An 18,754-nucleotide genomic window follows, 5' to 3' on the forward strand; every position below is an offset into this window, starting at 1 on the left:
CAAAAACGTGACACTTTGCTTTCAAGTTCATTCTATAAGGAGAAAGTTCATTCTACTCATTGTTTGTTTTCTCCAAGTATCCAAACCCTGCTATCAGAACAAATTGCTCAGTCTCTTTCCCACGGGTGCTAACAGCCCTTCCATCTCCTCTGACACCTGTACCAAGTGTGCCCACCACCTTCTCTCTCAAATTGCCCAATTGATTAATCAAGTTAAACTCAGAGCAATTGTTCTCAACCTGCATTTAGCTCGAAGGCTTTTGCTTCTCCATCAGAAGTGAGCGTTGGCTGTGTGCCCACACGTGTCTGTCTGCTAATCCTATCAGTGGCTCTAATAAAAGGTATCTCCTTACAAACCTGGCTCTGCAGATTCTTCTGTGAATCATCAAAATGCACTCTGACTTCAACAAGCTCCAATTCTCACACTAGAGCAAGATTTGTAAAATGGAAAGCAAGGCATAAGACTCAGATGAGCAAGTTCAACTCAGTAAATTGGGAGTGTGACACAGCCAGACAACCTGTTTTACAATTCTATCCCTGGTGGCACAGGATTCAGCAGGAGGAGATGGAAGCAGCCCTGCTCCACACTCCCAGCTACAAGAGCTACTTCAGTCTGGCTCTTTAAGTAGATACAGATGCATCAACATAAATGATACTTTCGGTTTTCAAAGGTCAGTTAATGTATTGTGTCCATAACAATTTTTACCTCCAATGCAAGGTGCACAAAGAGGGACTTTTTCATTAGGATAATCCATGGAAATGTGCTGCTTTGTCAGTAGAGTGCCATAAAAAAAACCTCACAGTTTTTTTTAAAGCATATTCTCTATTTTATTACTTGTAGATGCTTTGGACTCTATGTACTGCAACTGCCATGGGCTAGATCTGATAATCTCTTATTTGTACAGTCAGAAAGGGACACATTTTGGTTTATTTCCATAAATATTTCAAAAGCTTTCTCTGGCTGAGAAACAGAGAGCCTCTTCAGTAGTTATTCCAGTCGTAAGAATTTGATTGTTGTTGCTTGAATAAAAGGAAAGCTTGGGGGGGTTGTTGTGGGGGTTTTGATGGGACTTTTTTTTGTGTGTGTTTTTTGTTACTGATTTCCATCTCTTAACAGTGAGAACATATTTTAAAAGTTATGAATATGGACATTGTTTTAAATATTGAAAATATGTAAAAATAGTCCATACATAAAATATGACAAGGAAATTATATTTTGCTGGAACACTGTTCTAAACTCTAGCAGAGCATCATGCCCCAGCCTTCTTTCTGACCACACATCCAGCCCCAACAGGCCCTCTGAATGTCACATCCCACCATAGTTTAAGGGAAAAACAAAAACAAGTCTCTGGCAACAAAATAACTGGACCAGTAGCCATGCATCCCTTCTGAAGCCATCTTTAACTCTATCCCCTCTCCTTCCTAAGGAGAGACACATTCCTGCAACAGAATGACTGCACTGAGAAACTGTCAGCATTTCTTCTGAACCAAATACTGTTTCAAAGAGAGACAGAGAGAGGAACTGACTATAAACACATTTCCTTTCTGTGATGCCCATGCAAAAACTAAGCAATTGGTCTGACTTTTGAAATTTAAACAACAAAAAAAATTGTTTTCAATAAATTTCCTTCAACAAGAAATCTTGTGCACAAGGCTGGAAGAAAGGAGAAAGCACCAGCAAGGCATGAACACAGCAAAGATCTTTCCAACAGCTAAGATAACACTTTCTCAGCACAATTTCCTAAGAAGGCCTTGCCTTGACTCCTCCAAACCAACTTCTCCTTCCTTAGCCAGATACCTCAAAAGTATCTGATGCTTCACCAAAAGCTGCACCAGAGCTGTAGCAAAAAGCACAGCTAGTTCAGGAAGATGCCCTGAGGGCTGGAGCACCTCTCCTACAAAGCCAGGCTGAGAGAGATGGGGTTGTTCAGCCTGGAGAAGAGAAGGCTCTGGGGAACCCTTACTGTGGCCCTCAGATGCCTAAAAGGAGGCAGAGGGATCTTTTATACAGGCAGAAAGTGGTAAGACCAGGGGCAATGGTTTCAAACTGACAGAGGGCAGGTTTAGGACCAAACATTAGGAAGAAATTCTTTACTCAGAGGGTGGTCAAGCACTGAACAGGCTGCCCAGAGAGGCAGGGGATGTCCCATGCCTGGAAGTGTTCAAGGCCAGGCTGGATGGGACCCTGAGCAACCTGGGATAGTGAGTGGCATCCCTGCCCATGGCAATGGGTTGGAAGCAGATGATTTTTAAGGTCCCTTCCAGCCCAAACCATTCTGTGATTCTGTGATTCAAGCTCTCCACAGGAAGAGTATCTGAAACGGGCATATTCACATCAAGATGTTCTACAGCTTCTTCTCTTTCCTTTCACTTGTAACATTTTTTAGCTAATTGGCTCCAGAATTTATAATGCTGGTGACAGCAGCCTGGCTGTGCAAGGCAGAGGAGGTGGAGGAGGAGGGGAGGGAAGGCAGAGCAGCTGCCAAGGCTGCCGGCACCATCTCCTGTTCTCAGCAAGTTACTGCAAAGCCCCAGCCCGAGCTCGGGATGCCGATGCTCACCCGGGCACCTCAGGGTATCTTACGCTTAGAAATATCACAAGACAACTTAGGAGGTTTTATGCAGACTCCAGAAAAAGCAGGAATCCAAATAAGAAGTGCAGCTAAAACCACCGAATTTTGAAAAGGAGAAAATTAAGCAGCCGAGGGGGGGGGAAATGCAATTACAGCAGAAAAAACTGTTTCACCATTAGCATTGCACAATAAGAAGGTTTGTCAGGCACCGGTTTAGCCTACACATGTTCACATCCGTCAGCATTTCCATGATAAATCCTAATTTTCGCCATTGTTGATCACATTGAACTAAAACTTGGTATGCAAGTTTTTAGCACAGATGCTCAAATAAATTATGCACATTAGTCATTTAACTTTCAGAGCAGCAAGAGAAAGCTGCTTTTTGGGAGGGGGGTTGACTGCAATTTATGACAAGTTTTTTTTTGCCTTACACAGCTAAAAAAGACAAGCAGCTCACTTCTTGAATAAACTTCCCAAGCAGTATGTCTTTTGTAGAGATGATAAAACTTTGACAGTAGAAGAGTATTTATGACTAATTAAAAATGCCTTCCCACCACCACCAGGGATATACTTTCAGTATTTTGCTCTATACATTCACAGGCAGCCACAAAGAATATTAAACACATAATGAAAATAGCAATAAGAGCAGCCTGAAGGCAGCAAGCAGGAGAGACTATGTGATCCAGATGAGAAATTGTTCAAGAAGCAGTTAGTTATGGAGCTGAACAAAGTGTACATGCAGATATGATCAACTGATTGAGACACTCCAGGCCAGACAATCTATTTTTCAGACATAACCATATTCTGTGCAGTATTTGAACTGACACCACTTCACAGCAGGTTAAAAAATCCCATAGAATTCACTTTTACCTTGGTAAAATGTCTCAGTGTATTCTGGCTGTCCTCATCAATCTGCTCAAAATAAACAATATCAACAGTACCCCAAAGTACTTTAAAAAATCCATAGTCTTTGAAAGTCTTGTTATTACAGCAACTACAGTAGGTGTTCGAGTGAATGAGTATAAAAAGACAGAAAATTCATTCTGCATTCTGCCACCAGTCTTCCTCTGGCTTCCCATGACTGCTCAGGAAAGCTATATTGCAGTTCTAGCATTACAAATTAAGAGACAAAGCTGTTAAACACAGCCTTGTTTGACTGTTGATGTGTTCTCATGAAACACTTACACAGTCCAGGAGCCACGGTCACTACGGTCATTCTAAGATACTGTATGGGAAGACACAGAGGTGTATTTGGAGGAGAAAGGAACAAAAATTCTTAACAAGTATGGATATATAGGAATTAATATGTTTTATTTGCCTTGAAAACAATGAGGTGCAGAGTAGGCAGGATACACGACCAGAGATGTTTGATTCATGAGGTGAGAACGTGAAAAACTCGTGTCACTGTACAAAGTGACTCAACACCCAGGAAAACACTCCAGAAACTAAGTCCAGACTTCTTGGGCACCATTCATCTATCTCATCCATGGAACCACCCTGGTGACTTCAGCACTGATTCCAAAGACATCACCAAACTGACAGGCCCTACTCTTTCCAACTCACATCAAATTTTTCAAGGCATACTGCCACGTTGCAGAGGCAATAAAAGACAAATCCCTAAGAACTGGAAATCTTAAAGCACTACAATTCCCAGAGCTCTATACAAAGCTTGGCAGCAGGCTGAATATGTGGTTTTACATAATACTAGTGGTTTCAAAGTAGAATATTTCTGTGCTGCTGCCTACTGCACAGCTGAGATTACAATTCCTCCCTTTGTATTCATATCACAAATATAACATGGATGTGGGGCACTCTGCCCATCAGCCTCCTGTAAATCATTAATTTGATCATAGCATCCCTCTGCTAAGACGGAGAGAATAAAAATAATGAAAATAGATAATAAGTTTTGACTTCTAATTACTTCAATAATTCTAAATATCCATTCTGGTTTCTAAGAACTCTGGACTGGTATTAAGATACATCTATTTCATCTTGAATTTTTAGGAATTTTAATCTCACAAAAGTGAAAGATTTATAGTGTAGATGTGAGTCATGCACAGGAGAGATGCAAGGCACATTTCTCCTTCTCTAACTTTGTGTGCAGCTGCAAACATGGTGCCTGCTGTGCCACACGCTACCAAGAACAGCCTGTGCTTCCTACCAAACTAGCTGGTTATTTTTACACATTCTTCTGGTCAATAATGCCCACTGCTACCAAGGGAATGCTGAACCAGCATCTCCAGATGAGCACTAACAAATGAAAGCCATCGTTCATTCCAGTAATAAAGAGATGCACAGACATCAGGGATGATGTTGGTAGGAACACCCAGGGTCAGTCACTACCCTGGAACAAGAAGAACCATAAAGAACAGAGTTAAATAGCTTCTACATTTTTTTTAAATCATTAGAAGTGATCAGAGCACTGAACAGATTGCTCTCACAAATTATTCTTGAATGGTCTCCCAGAAGCACAGTCAAATAAAAGGTAAGAAACCAAGTACTAATATTTGTACTGGTTGTGCACTCTACGGTCTCCACAGAGCTCCAGGCTGGGAAGATGGTATCATTATAGCTTTGTCTATCCCCTCTAGGCTGCTTTTTTTGGCTTTTTCTATATATTTTCTTTTTAAACTGAGAGAGAATAGTTCCATGAGCTCAAGAACCAAAGTTGCCTGGTTTCCTATGGATTTCTCTCTCCAACGGTGACTCTTGACTCAAGCAAATCATACTAAAATCACATGAAACATGAAAAGCATGGAAACAATGCCAACAACATTACCATGGTAGTCTCAAACGCCACGAGCCTTTGGAAAGCATGGAATGGCAGAAATGATGGTGCTGCCAGGGTGTGAGGACAGAGCTCCCTTAGTGCTGCCTGATCTCCAAAGGAGCCTTCCTGACAATGGAACATTCCCAAGAGTCTGCTTGCAGGGCTCTGATCCCAGACACGACCTCAGGGCATGGCCTCAGGATGTCTCTCCTGGAGACAGAGATCTGACTCCCTTAAACTTGCTGGAATTCATTATTTTTGAGACCTCCACCATCTGCCAAGCTTGATAGAACACAACTTGCAAGTTCAAAAGTGTAGGGTAAGCACAGACAAATCTCATTTACATACACACACAAAGCACAGTAATAAGCCTCACTTCCTCAGGAAATCAGACTAAAAATGGCACAATCATGAAAAGCAAAGGTCTGGGCAAAATCCCATGTTTTTCAAATTGGAAGCATAAGTCAATGTCTTGGCTAAATTATTTTTTGCCTTCCTATTTTCTGCTAACTATATGATAGAAAAAAAAACAGGAAAGCTTTGTATCTACCTAATTAGAGTAATGAATAACCAGATGTTACTCTAGAAGCTTACTGTATGAATATGTAGATTGGTCACTTAATGAGACACTATCGAGTAGCTTCTGGTGTAGAAGTGCAGAAAAGATTCATTTTGGAGAAAAGGAAATGCAGCAACTACAGTCATTCCTTCATCATCTCACTCTGTAAAATGAATGCAGAACCTGCCAGCAGTTAATATTGCCCTGAAGCACTGTAAATAAACATTTGTCTGGTATTAGGCACACAGACACCTCTACATATAAATCAAGGTGCAATGTGCCATATAGATGAACAAAGGAAGAAAAAAAAATCACCACCTAGTCCTATATTAGACATTAAGTGCTTTTTTTGATCACAAAATAACTCATAAAGCCTATTAAAAAGCTAGCACTTCTTTCTCTGTCAGATAAAAGACACTTCACTGTAATTAAACTTCTGTCCAACTTTCCAGAAGATTAGGGGAAGAAGTCTGACAGGCTCTATTTGTTTTTGTGACTGACACTCATTGGGACATCCAAGGAACAGAGAGGTTGGGCAAAAGATTTACAACACTTCTGAGCTAACAGCATTTATGAAGATGGACAGGTCTGGGCTTATCATCACTCATTCATTTTTTTTAATTAAAAATAAATCCCTGCTGCCCAACTCTAAAAGCATTTTATGTTCAGTTTGCAATCTACATTCCCTGGTCTTCGATGGTTTTGGGGTTTTATTTCATTTTAAGCAACAACACACATGGCAGGTTGTTTGGGTAAATCAGCTTTACATGATTTATATGAATAAAGGTGGTAAACAACCATGTCTCTTAACAGAATTTCCTGAGCACTAGCAGTAGGAAAACCCTTTTTCAAACACATTCTCTGTGTCCCTTTTCCCATATGAAACAATATGTCAAAACACATGGCTGGGTTTCTGACACGAGGTGATGTGAATAAGCCACCAGCTCCAGGATCTCAACACCAGAAGCAAGGATTTACTGCTCTTCCATTTTCCTTGGTGTCCTTCATCCTGCCCAGAACCAACTTCACCTTCGTGTTTCCTCATATTTGACTTCCCACAAGACATCTCGAGGTCCAGAGTCAATATTGCACTCGGACAACAAGAGCAGAAGCAGAAAAGGGAGGGACCATGAGTAACCATTTTCATAGTATGTCTTTCAGAAGTGCAGCAAAGCTGAAGCCATAAAGAAGCATCATTCCTTCACGTGAGCCATCTCATCGGACAACATTTCAAATTCTAGAATACTTTGCCAGGATTGTTCTCAGAAATCTCTCCAGAGACTTCAAATATGCAGATAGGAAGCAGGCACAATAAATATGCAGCTTTTCACACTTTAAAAAAATAGTGTAACTGCTACATCATTTCTCCATAAGACAAAATCTGAAGAACCACTTGGCTGTCTTTCCATATTCCAAACTACAACCACCAACACATTTCAGTGTACCACACCTACAGCAGGGGAAAAATGGGCTTTATCCAGTGGTTGCTGCATGGTTAAACTGACCCACTAATTAAACACCTTCCTTCCATCACCTCTTCCTAAACAGCAGAGCAGGTACACTTTTTGCTGTCAAAGTGGCCCTGAGCAATCTTCTTTTGAGCTTTTGAACCTTTGGATTGTTATCTTTGCTCTGCAGTTAAAAAGCTCCACAACACTTCCTGCTGCTGCAAGTGTAATTTACTCTATTTATACGACTTCTAGCAACACACTCCAAAACAGCACTGAGAGTCCATCACGCACGATTAATGGCACTTTCAGCTACATTACTCAGCCATCCTGAAGTTGCCAAGAGAAGTGAGTTTCTGCCCATGTGCTCAGTGCTAAAGTGACCCTCTCCTCTTGCCTGCCCCATGCTGGCACCACAGGAAGGTTTTCTCCCCTTAGCAAAAATAGCAAGCTCTGAGGGAGTCTACACAACTCAAACGTGTAAACAATCACTGTTAAAAGAAATTGATTTAATCCTACTGCTCAGGAAATTCAGTCCTGTGGTTCTGTGTCTAAAAGCATCCAATGTGAGTGACGGAGCAAATAGGATATGCATCATCATTTGATCTCTGGGAGGCCTGGAGACACTGGCAATTACACAGGCTACACAAAACATAGATTGCAGTGCAGATCCCCACACAGGGAAATACCCCTGCAAAGGTGGGTTTGTAGTGATGGTGCCTCTTTGTGGTGGGATCATCTCTATTGCCTTTTTAATTACACAAACACTGGCTCTGAAAAATGCACAGTAATAAATGGAAAGCAGGTCAAGAATGGAGGAATGAGAACAAGTAAATATTCTGTTTAGTGAAGCCATTCAGAAAAGTTTTTTACCAGTGTGTTCATCAGCCATAACTCCCCACTCTAGACCAACTACAGGACACTGGAAGCAGAAACAGCAGCTGGCAAGTGTCTACCACAGTCACTGAACAGTGTGGGAAAGCATTACTGGGAATAAAAACCACGATGATTGCAGTGTAAAGACAGAGAGAGAATAACCAGCTTGCAAACCCCCCACCACCTTCCAGGCACTCTCCTACCTGTGTTTAAAAGCTTGGTGATGAACACACACACATCCACTGCACAAAGACTCCATATCTGCCCGGTAGGGAAGAGGGCCATAGAACCCTCTTTAACACTCAAATCTCTTCTACTAAACACATTTACATTTTTGCACTGCAGCAACAGGTAAGCCAGGACTATTTCTGATTCTCTCATAAATTCAGGTGCTGACTTCTGATGATGTTTTCCTAAGCATCTGCCAATTCATTAATTTTAATGGAGAAAACTTATCAAAGTTTTTAGGGTAGACACAAACGTTGTGGTGTTTGCACTGCACATTGCTCTGTACACACATAACCACTGACTGTATAAATCAAACATTGCACTATCACCACCAAAGACAACATATTTCAACTAAGGGCAAAAGAACCTGTGGCTGAAAACAATAACAATAGAAAGCTGAATAAGTGCTGACCTCCATCACTAGAGGGAGGCATGATCACATATTAAGTTACTGTAATACACAGACAATCCTGAACACAATTATGAAACAAATAAAAGAGAAGACCATCAGCTAAATCTGGAAAAGATTTATGGAAAGGAGAAAATTAGGTTTGCTTCCTTAACAACGTTTTATTTCCAAAAATTCAAAGCTTTCTGCTGGGAACTTTCAAATCACCTGTACTGAAAGGTTTTTAAAAATTCATCTTATTGCCTTCTTTTTAAGGCAGAATAAAGTATGTGATAGAAGAAAGTCAAAATTATCAGTTTCAGAAATGACACACAGCATTGCATCAGGAAAATGTCAGAATTTTAATTTGAGCAGCTTTACAGCCCATTTAACTTGAAATCAAAAAGTAATTTTAATCATGTTTTTATTTTTAAACTAAATTGGCACAATTATATCTAGATGAACAGGCACTACCAAAAAGCTGCTTTTTCAACAGACCCATGGCCATTAATAAATTCAGAAAAAGCACTTCTCTGAGAGGTTGTGAAAAACAGCCCAAAAAAAAAACCCAAATCAGTAACTCGAACACTACCATCATTCTTTTATTTGATCGTTTAATCAATTGTGGATTTGAGGGTTTGCTTAGTTTATTTTTAATACACAGAATGTTTTCTTTATATTTGTGAGAGGGTTTTTTTTTTTCCCCTGTAAACTTCACAGCAAAAACCACCAAACAATTTGGCTGGCTCATTCCTGGGAATTTACACTTAGCTAACCATTTTACAAGTGACTAAACAGTTTCATTAACAGCAGCAGCACAACCAAAGCTTTTAACACCTGGCTTGAATCCTGCCCATCATTAGGAAGGTGGAGCCCAAAACACAATCATCTCTTGAACCAAAATGCAGCTCCTACCTCAGGAGACACATCAGGAAATGCTGCCCAGGTCAAGCTAAGTGTGCCCACCCAGAGCTCAATCACACAGTATTTGACTGCTTTACATTCAGCATTTTTACACCAAAGGCTGAAATTCTCCACAGTCCTGTTGCTCAGACAAGGCAGCTATGACCCTGCAATGCAAACAGTCCAGGGCCTTTTTGAAAGGCAGAGGTATTGCTTTGAACAAGAACAGACAGAAGGTTCCTAATGTGAGGAATTAAACAGGAAGGGAAGCAGGAATATGTGCACTGAGGGTGAGAAGCACTGTCTGGCACGCTGTGGAACCGTGTTCAGAAAGGCTGTGGAACCAGTGCAGTCTGGAAAGTTTAGCTCTGGCAGACAAATTCATTTCCCCATTACATATTCACTCCCACTGGAGGGCAATGGTTTAAACACCGTCATGTTTCAAACAAGCATCTCACTCCATAAACAGACTGCTCCTCTCAAAGCCTGGCAGTACTTTGCCACCAGAACTGCTAACATCCTTTTCCTCCACCATCTCTACAACTTGGTCCTTTTTAGCAGTCAAATCACAGTTCGCAGAGCCCCTACTCCCTTTCCCATACCCAGATGGGTACTTGGCACATTTTGCTTTGTGACATTCCCTTTCCAGATGAAATTGTCTGAGAAAGCAACTCACTTCCCCTTGCAAACACTGTAGCTCCTAACATAAAGCTTGATTAACTCTTCACAGCATCACCCACAGTTCTTCATCTTTTTCTTCCTGCAAGGAGTTCAGTAAGCAAAAAGCCCTTTATCAACGAGAAAGAATAGAAGGCAGCACAGAAGGCTCCACGGAACAGCAAAGAAATACAAAGAGCTGGTCTCCCAGTTTGCAGTCCTTGTTTCCTTTCTCTGTGCTTTAACACAGCAATCTTGCTACCAGCATCCCCTCCTGGAGTCACTCACCTGTTCATGAAGGTGGAGTTCTGCTCTTTCAGGACAAGCTCCCGTTGCTGCAGGGCCACAATTTGCCTCGAGAGGTCATCAGGTGTCCTATGCAATTAAAACAAAATAAAAACTTATAACAAATCCTTGGTTGCTAATCTATATTCCATATATAACCATAAAACAGGTCTCACCAAAAGCAGCCAAGGCAATTTCCTGGGGCCAAAGCTCTTGCAGTCCCTTAGAACAACACAGAGCTGCAGCCTGGCCAGCTCACGTAAAATCCAAAGCCACCACAGCAAGAGCACAGGATTAGTAAGAGGGTAAGAAAAGGAGGAAATAAACGTAAATACAGACTGTACAATTCAACAACTCTGGCTACTGCTGAACATCCTCTGAGAGCATAGAGGTTCAGGTACATCATAGGTGACTCAACAGTTCCCACAGAGTTACCAGTGTGCTGACTTCAGAGGCCCTCACACACACCGTGACTCCATAGTGAGCCACGGGAGAAAAAACCCAAATCTCTCAGCTCTGGGTAACACTTCAGATGTCACTGATAATCTTTTCTTGTCAAAGAGATCAGAGACTTCTACAGACCCGCTAGCAACAACTCTGCAGTTGTCAGAAATAGGTTTATATTTCCATCAAATCCAGTGACAAATCCTTAAAGGTAATGGAATGGGATCAAGATAGCTCCAGTCTGGCAGTTCCATCAGCAGTCTCTGCAGGAGGAAACTGTTCTTTTGGAGGCCTCTCTTAAAGTCATAAAAATAAAAATTTGTCTTGCACCATCAGAAAGGTTTTCCCACCCTAAAATAGAAGCATCTCTATCACACTTCCCAAAGGAAAGGAAGCTGAAAAGAGCATCCCTGTATGTACTGGGTACACACATCTCGTGCTCCAGCAAGATGCACCACCCACAAAGGGGAAGAGTGACCGAGACCTTGGAAGGGCTTTTCATAGGGAGCAAGTGGGAAGTCAGTTTTGCAGCAGTGAAATCTGCAGAGCACACAATCTATCACGTCCCCCAAAAAGCAAGTCAAGGATCCATTGCTGCTGGCAGGTGAAACTAGGCCTGGTCAGATTCTACACTATTGAATACAGCGCTGGAATGAGGCTGCTGCCACTCCAAAAACTGAACAGGGAGAAGTGCCTCTAGCTTGATCACTGGATTCTGACTGAATCTAGGACTAAAGAAGCCCTTTCTCTGATGAAAATATTTTTCAGCCAACTACTCACATCAATAAAAAGGCATCGCTTTTTCTCTTTAATCATCTGTCACTTCCAGTCAAGTGAAAATTAGTTAAACAGAGTTGGTGCAGATAGGATTCAATTTTGGCAATCCCAGCTGAAAGATTCCTGCGTTTCACTTCCAGAATTGCAAACCTGTACCCTTCCTCAGGAGAAAATTTTGAGGCCTCTACTACCACTTGTGTTACATCCAAGTCTTAATAGTCAGTATACAATAAAACAGATGGAAGTGTTCTCCCATCAGACAGCAGAGACACAGATTGCAGCAAAGAAATCAGTCAGGACAGGACATCACACTCACTAGCCAAGGGAATTATGAGGAGAAACCAAGACACAACCTGGAGACAGCTTGGCTAAAACATCTGAATATAAAATTCTGGTAGCGTAGACAAGTCAATTTTAAGCCAACATGCACCTGAATTTTCAAATGCGCTGCAGTATTAAATAACACTTTAAAGTTCTGTAGCTGAGCCTGAAGGGATCCTTAACTTGAGCAGTTCACCAGCTCTTTACTGAGGACTACTAATGGCTGGGCATCAGAGGAAACACCCCAGGAAAATGGACTGGGCACACTTAGGCTGCTTGGCAAAAAGAAGCTGTAAGCAGACACACCAATTTCCACAGGAAAAATCTTTGTACAGTGTAATGCCAAGTCAACAAGGCTCTGAAAAATGCACTTCTAAGCCTCTAATAAATGACCTAAATACAGCAGATTTATCATAAGGATAGTTAGTACCTCTGGCCATGTTGAGTGCCAGCCCCCAACACCAGTGTTTGGTCCCTGCATCAATGAAATAATTTCACAGATTCTTCACAGATTCCTTTTTTTTATGTACAAAAAAAGTATATTTGCCTTGATTTTTTTTCTCAGTTTTTCAGAAATTCAGACCATAATCTGTTAGGACTAAGATGAGGAACTGAAATTAATCCAATAGTAAAATGAGAGAGAACTATAAAAGCCACAGATTTCTAGTAATGATAGCTCCTGACGGATTTCCAATAAAAAACAATCATCCTCATCTGTTCAGCCATTCAAACCAACAATCAGCTCCCAATCTCAGTTCCAGCAATTGGCAGCTTTAGGTTTACACTTAGTTCTGGACGATGTTTTATTGGCATTAGATACCTTTCATTACTTTATTTCTTTTTAAGTGGAACAGCATAGATATACATATATACAGTCAGATATACGTAGATACACAGTCAATCCCCTGTAAAGAAAAGTTCACTTTCTGTAACACTAAATCACGTCAGGTGATGAGAGACAAAGACACCATTGCATGCACTCTGCTGCCAAACACCCTTATTGAGAGGTTTCAAAGCCTGGTTCCGAGGTCTGCACCCTACCCTGAGCACCAGCAGTTTGGCAAAAGCTGAATTTCCACAGATCCAAGTAGAGGAATGACGCTGCATGCACAATAAAATTAAATCAGAGCTTTCAATTTGATGACAATTGGTCAAGTCCCAAAGCACTGCAAACACCAACCAGCTGTAACCAGCTCTCTCATTGCACGAGTTTCTGCAAACAATTCCATGGAAAGAGAGAAATTTGTCAGCATCCCAACACACAGCAGCATGTTCTGGCCTTGAGAGCCTTGGCTGATGTCTGTAATTTTTGCTAAGCTCTGTCCATTCCCTATGGAACAGCTGATACCAAAACCAGTATTAGAAAAGACAAGGAATCGGCTTTAAGAGGATCTTTATGACAACACAGCTTTCCAACACTACTGGAATCACCATGGCTTGTTGAGGGAAGTTTGAAACCCTGTCCTCACCCAAACAGAGCCAGAACTCCCTTTCTGAAAAGCTGAGCACTGCCATTATGTTTGCTCTGCAAACCTGTAGGCAGCTTCCTTCCCCACAGAGTAACAGAGCCCATGGAACCACTAAAAACCCCACACCTTGTGTGCACCAGGCATGCAAAAACCTGTAAAGGGACACATGGAAGGGTCCAGTTCAGGGCAGTGTGTTACCAAAATGGATTTCTGTGCTTTGTAATCGAAGTTCACATGAACAAGTGACAAAGTGGCTTCCAAAATGCAGGAGCAAATGAAATCACTGCCTTCAGCTCCCTTCTCCTGAGTAAGGCACAAGGAGCCAAAAGCTAGAATGTTCTTCCTCTGTCCCACCTTCCCATCCTGAGACCCTCTTTCCTTAAGCAAAATTCATAAAAACAAACAGTTGAATTTAAGCCTAATTTGGACAAGGTTTTCTTTTGCCCTAAACCAGCAAATTAGTCCAGCAGTTTACAACACAGTAAGGCAGGAGGGGGACAAACCCAAAGCTCTTTGCCTTCCTTTGAAGCACAGATAATTTGAAAAGAAGCAATTTAAGAATGATGAAAATGTAAAACCATTCAAGTGAAGTGAAAAATTAACTTAATGGGATGTCCAAACAAGTCATACAATGACTTCTAGTGCCCACTGTCATACTTTTTAAATTTTTAAGGAAAATGGCTTATGTTATTTTGTATACCTTTTTTTTTAATGCACACAACTGACATTTCCTAGGATCTGGAGGAACGCTCTGTTCTTAGTTAAGGATCTATTACCATTTCAGTACAAACTGTGACAGTTACACACTGAGAATTAGCTGTCGAGGTAACATTTAAACCAAGACTGTAAGTAGATGAAAATGTTAAAGAAAAAAGATTTTTAATTTATAATTTATTAGAATGTCAACTTCTTATTGCTTCTATAAAATGTTTCAAAATGCACAGCAAAGGAAGAGTTTTGATTGTAGCTAGAGATCAGACATTAAATTTTAAGTATGGAAGTGCAAGACAAAAGTAAAACTAAAGAGAAAAATAGGCACTTCATCAACTATGTTTGGAGGACTGAGTTCTTCACCGTTTTTTGTTTAATTAAATTTGATTCAAACTACCAAACTAATATCACATTTATAATACTAAATTACTCAGAATTACATATTTTTGGAACGCTGCTGAATTAACACTTCTCTTTACATTTTTAGCTCAGTATGAATATACAATGACAGATTTGGTTGTCTCAACTAAGTCATATTAAATTGAAATGGAACATTACCAGATTTTTGGCACAGTATTTTCAGTTTTACACTTAAACATAATTAACTGACAAAGACCAGAGACAGACGTTTGTATTAAAGTGTTTGTTAAGAAAATAAGGCACAGAAAGGGAAGCCACATCTGCTTCATTCTCTTCTATGAAAAACAATTTCCAGGTGTTTTTGTGGGTTTTGGTTTGGGTTTTTTTTAAAGGTAATCCCCCAGAAGTACAAAATATTTATTTTGTTCCTCATCTGTTTTTGTATTGTGTATAAGGAAACATAAGAAGATTCTGAAATTCTCCTCTCCCCAAGAAGAACCTTTCCTACTTTTACAAAAATAATTTCATCTTCTTCCTAGGGAGGAAAACAACAGCATCTGAAGAACAAACAGAATGGTAACATGACAACAAGAGAAGATTTCTGGAAAAGCAGTTTAGTTGCTTTAAATATTTCTCTATGATTAGAAAGGTCATGGAATGCCTGTAATAGTCTTTTCCTGTATGCTTGAAGTGAGTCTCAAAAATCCTCTTTGTGTATTTGATCTCCTCAACTGCTTTAACTCCTCTATCTCTGGTTTACAGGACTCCTGTCTATCTCTGAAGCTTCACCAAGTCCAAAAGCAGCTCAGTTCCTGGAAGGACTTGCCCTGCAAGAAAGTTCAACAAATAACAATAATCACAACAGCTCACAAAGACTTCCCAGGGTACAGCAGAGAGTCCCTAAGGTTTAATTTGGTCATATTAACTCTACGTTTGTTATGAGGTATAAACTGCTTAATATCACTTTCTCCTCAAAAATGCATCCCCTCCCTGGGAATATTCCTTAGCTCCCCTTCCCCTAGAAGAAAATATTGCCACTAAAATCTGGTGTCCAGACCTGGAAGTTGTGAGAGTTAACTTTCACAACAACAATTCTCCTGCAGAAAAGCCCCTTCAAGCTCCAGTCCAGCTAGTTACCCCTGTTTGTTGGTATCTCCATGCCTACATCCTCCCTTTCTATTCCTGACTACAGTAACTAATCCATATGGTCTGGAATCTCCTACACACATTAGTCACAAAGACAAATCCTCCATGTTTCCAGGCAATTAGGACACATTTAGTGCTTTGCAGCACTTTGATTAAAATGTTTTGAAGAACAGTCACAAACCTTTACTCATTCAAATGAAGGTGCCAAGACCTGTCAAACCCACAAAACTAAGGTATACCTGAGACTGTTTCTCCAACAAAGCAGCTGCTTAATATTTTATGTACAAAGTAAATGGAGGAAATCTGCAGTGTAAGTGGAAGCAATAAGCAATCTCAGCCTCAGAGGTTCCCTTCATTTAGAGAACTCTTATTTGTGTACAGATAGAATCAACAAATCCAATTGCTCTTTACCAAAGCAAATGTCCCCATTAACCACTTGAAGCAGAAGAACAACTTATTTGTAAGAAAACATTTTAAGTGTTTATAAGTGCCTTGACAATTCTAAAGACAATTGATACGTCTCTTTTGAAGCAATTGCAAAATTAGCAATTAATCCAATCAAGCCCTAATTTGAAGAGGGGAGGAAAAAAAAGGAAGAAAACCATATTAGATTCTAGTTAATAGGCTTCTTTGGATTTTAATGAAGAAAGCTTTTTTCCTCCCAAAGTTAACAATATGGCATCGTAACAACTCTTCGTTCAAGTGCCATTTCTACTTTAAAGATATAGATAAGGGCTCAACAAGATAAAATTAATCTTACTTTGGAAAAATAATTCACCATTGGGCAGACATTTCAACAGTTCCAACTTCTTTCTCATCCCTACCACTGCTCTAAGAGCAAGCACAGAACAGCCCACAGAAACCTGCTAAGTGACACATGCTCCACACTGGAATGGAACCTCGCAAGTGAAAGGCTTTCAGCGACCTCAAGCAGAGGGAATGTACACACAGCAGCACCAAACCTGCTGATGTGAAAGACAAAAATACTCAGCTTTTGGGTTTGCCACGGCATGCTCAATCACGTGACATAATTTAAAGCTTGGAGAGGTCATGGTGAAACAAAAATTTCGCACAGTCATCAAGAGACCTTCATTAAATGAAACCGTTTTTAAGGCAGCAATAAGGCATTCAACATACAACTCAAGACATATGGAGTGTCTCTGCAAAGCTGTGAAATATTCTTAGTCCTATGTTTTTCCTATACAAGAAAATAATGAGTTCTTAAGGTCTGAACCCAACAGATTAGACACTGAAGAAAAAAACCACACAAACTGCTAAAGCACCTTTCAGGTATTCACCGGCACTAGCACAGAAGTAGTCAAGTTGGAAACGATCAAAAGGGATTTTAAAAATGGCTGTTACTGCTCTCATGCTAACAGAGATCTCAGCACAAACTTTACAATCAGAGAAGCAAATGTATTTTCTTAATTCACAATTTAGTGAATGTAATTATACATTAATGATGACGTTGAAAGGAAATTATTGTGGCACACAATTTCATACCTACTGCCCTTAAGACTTCAAGCACAAAATGTAAACACAGTTAATAATGTAATGTTTCATTGTAATGCAGCAGCAAAAGCTATTTTAAGTCTTTTTCCTAATCACAAACTTAATTTGAGAAAAAAGCAACAGCTAAAGGTAAAAATAATGCTGTGAAATTAATAAACACTTATTTTGGGGAGTCATAAGTAGGGTTGCTTTTCCTACAGTTTCTATTTGTCACTGGAGTTGGAACAATCATTTTGGCAATCTGAGGTTGGGCTGAGAGGACAGTGTGGACAGGGTACCCAAGAGACTTCATGAGGAGGGTGGGAGCAAATCAAACTAATATAAAGAACAGAATCACAGCAGAATACCAATTCTGTATTCTAATCCTGTGGGTTAGAACCCTTAGATTTGCAAGGCATTTGGATAGCTGTAAATAGTAATAAACAAAAAATTAGTATCTGAAAAGCAGACTGAAATACAAGGATACGTTCATCGGAAACAAACTCCAAACAGACAGATGATGTATCTTTTACATAGATAGCATTCAACAGAGGGTCATTAGAAACCCTGAAATCCATTCCAGGCCAATTACCAGGATTATACAAAACTGGGAAAGAGCCCTGACAGCTAAAAAATGAAGGCAATAAATGAAACTTGCAGAAGATCAGGCAGAAGCTTCTCTTTTTAACTTCATGTCAATGAATAAAAGCTCATTCAGAGCTCCTCACCAAGCTGAGGGCCAGCAGGGAGGGCTGGTTACAACAGAAGCATCGGAAATAAAAATATTTAACTCCTTCACTTTCAAATTAGGCAAGAGTATCTATGCAAATAAACAGACAATTTTACCAAACCTCTGCTGGTTCCATTCTGCAAGGTCATTCTCAAGACATTTGAATAGACCTGGAGCAGCCTAGAAATAGACATCATCAGCTTCTTCTCAACGAAGGAGGTGTGGGATGCAGAGACAAGACACAAAAATCCTCCAAAACCTAAAACCAAATATAATTTGCATGCATCCAACATGCCAGAAGGGCATAACTTCTATCCCCATGGAAATTACCAACACAGAGACATCATTTTTCCAGATAGCCAGGGCTCCTGTCTGACAGGAGAGCTCCTGCTGCAGCCAAGGCTGGCTACTGACAATTTATGTACATTTGACTATTTTACAGATTGCACTGAATTGATGGTCTTGTTCTTTTGACACCTGTCTGAGATAATCCTTGCAGAATATTAATTTACCTAAGTCCTTGTATTGTTTTCAACATCTTTATTGATCCTGTTGTTTACCCAGACTCTTATCAGCTGAAAATATTAGCCAGCAGTAACACAAAGCCCCTAACCTTGAG

The 18,754-nt window shown here is 40.3% G+C and overlaps 1 protein-coding gene across 1 annotated transcript in view; it reads right to left on the reverse strand.

Moving 5' to 3' along the window:
• MAD1L1 (mitotic arrest deficient 1 like 1) overlaps positions 1–18,754 on the reverse strand; it is a 348,417-nt gene that overhangs the window by 301,201 nt on the left and 28,462 nt on the right. Inside the window, exon 10 of the mRNA XM_082292272.1 lies at positions 10,690–10,776. Coding sequence (XP_082148398.1) covers positions 10,690–10,776 — 87 coding nt within the window. The remainder of the gene's footprint in view (positions 1–10,689; positions 10,777–18,754) is intronic.

Source organism: Coloeus monedula (assembly GCF_965178545.1).
Source record: "Coloeus monedula genome assembly, chromosome: 16".
In the NCBI taxonomy this organism is placed as follows: Eukaryota; Metazoa; Chordata; class Aves; order Passeriformes; family Corvidae; genus Coloeus; species Coloeus monedula.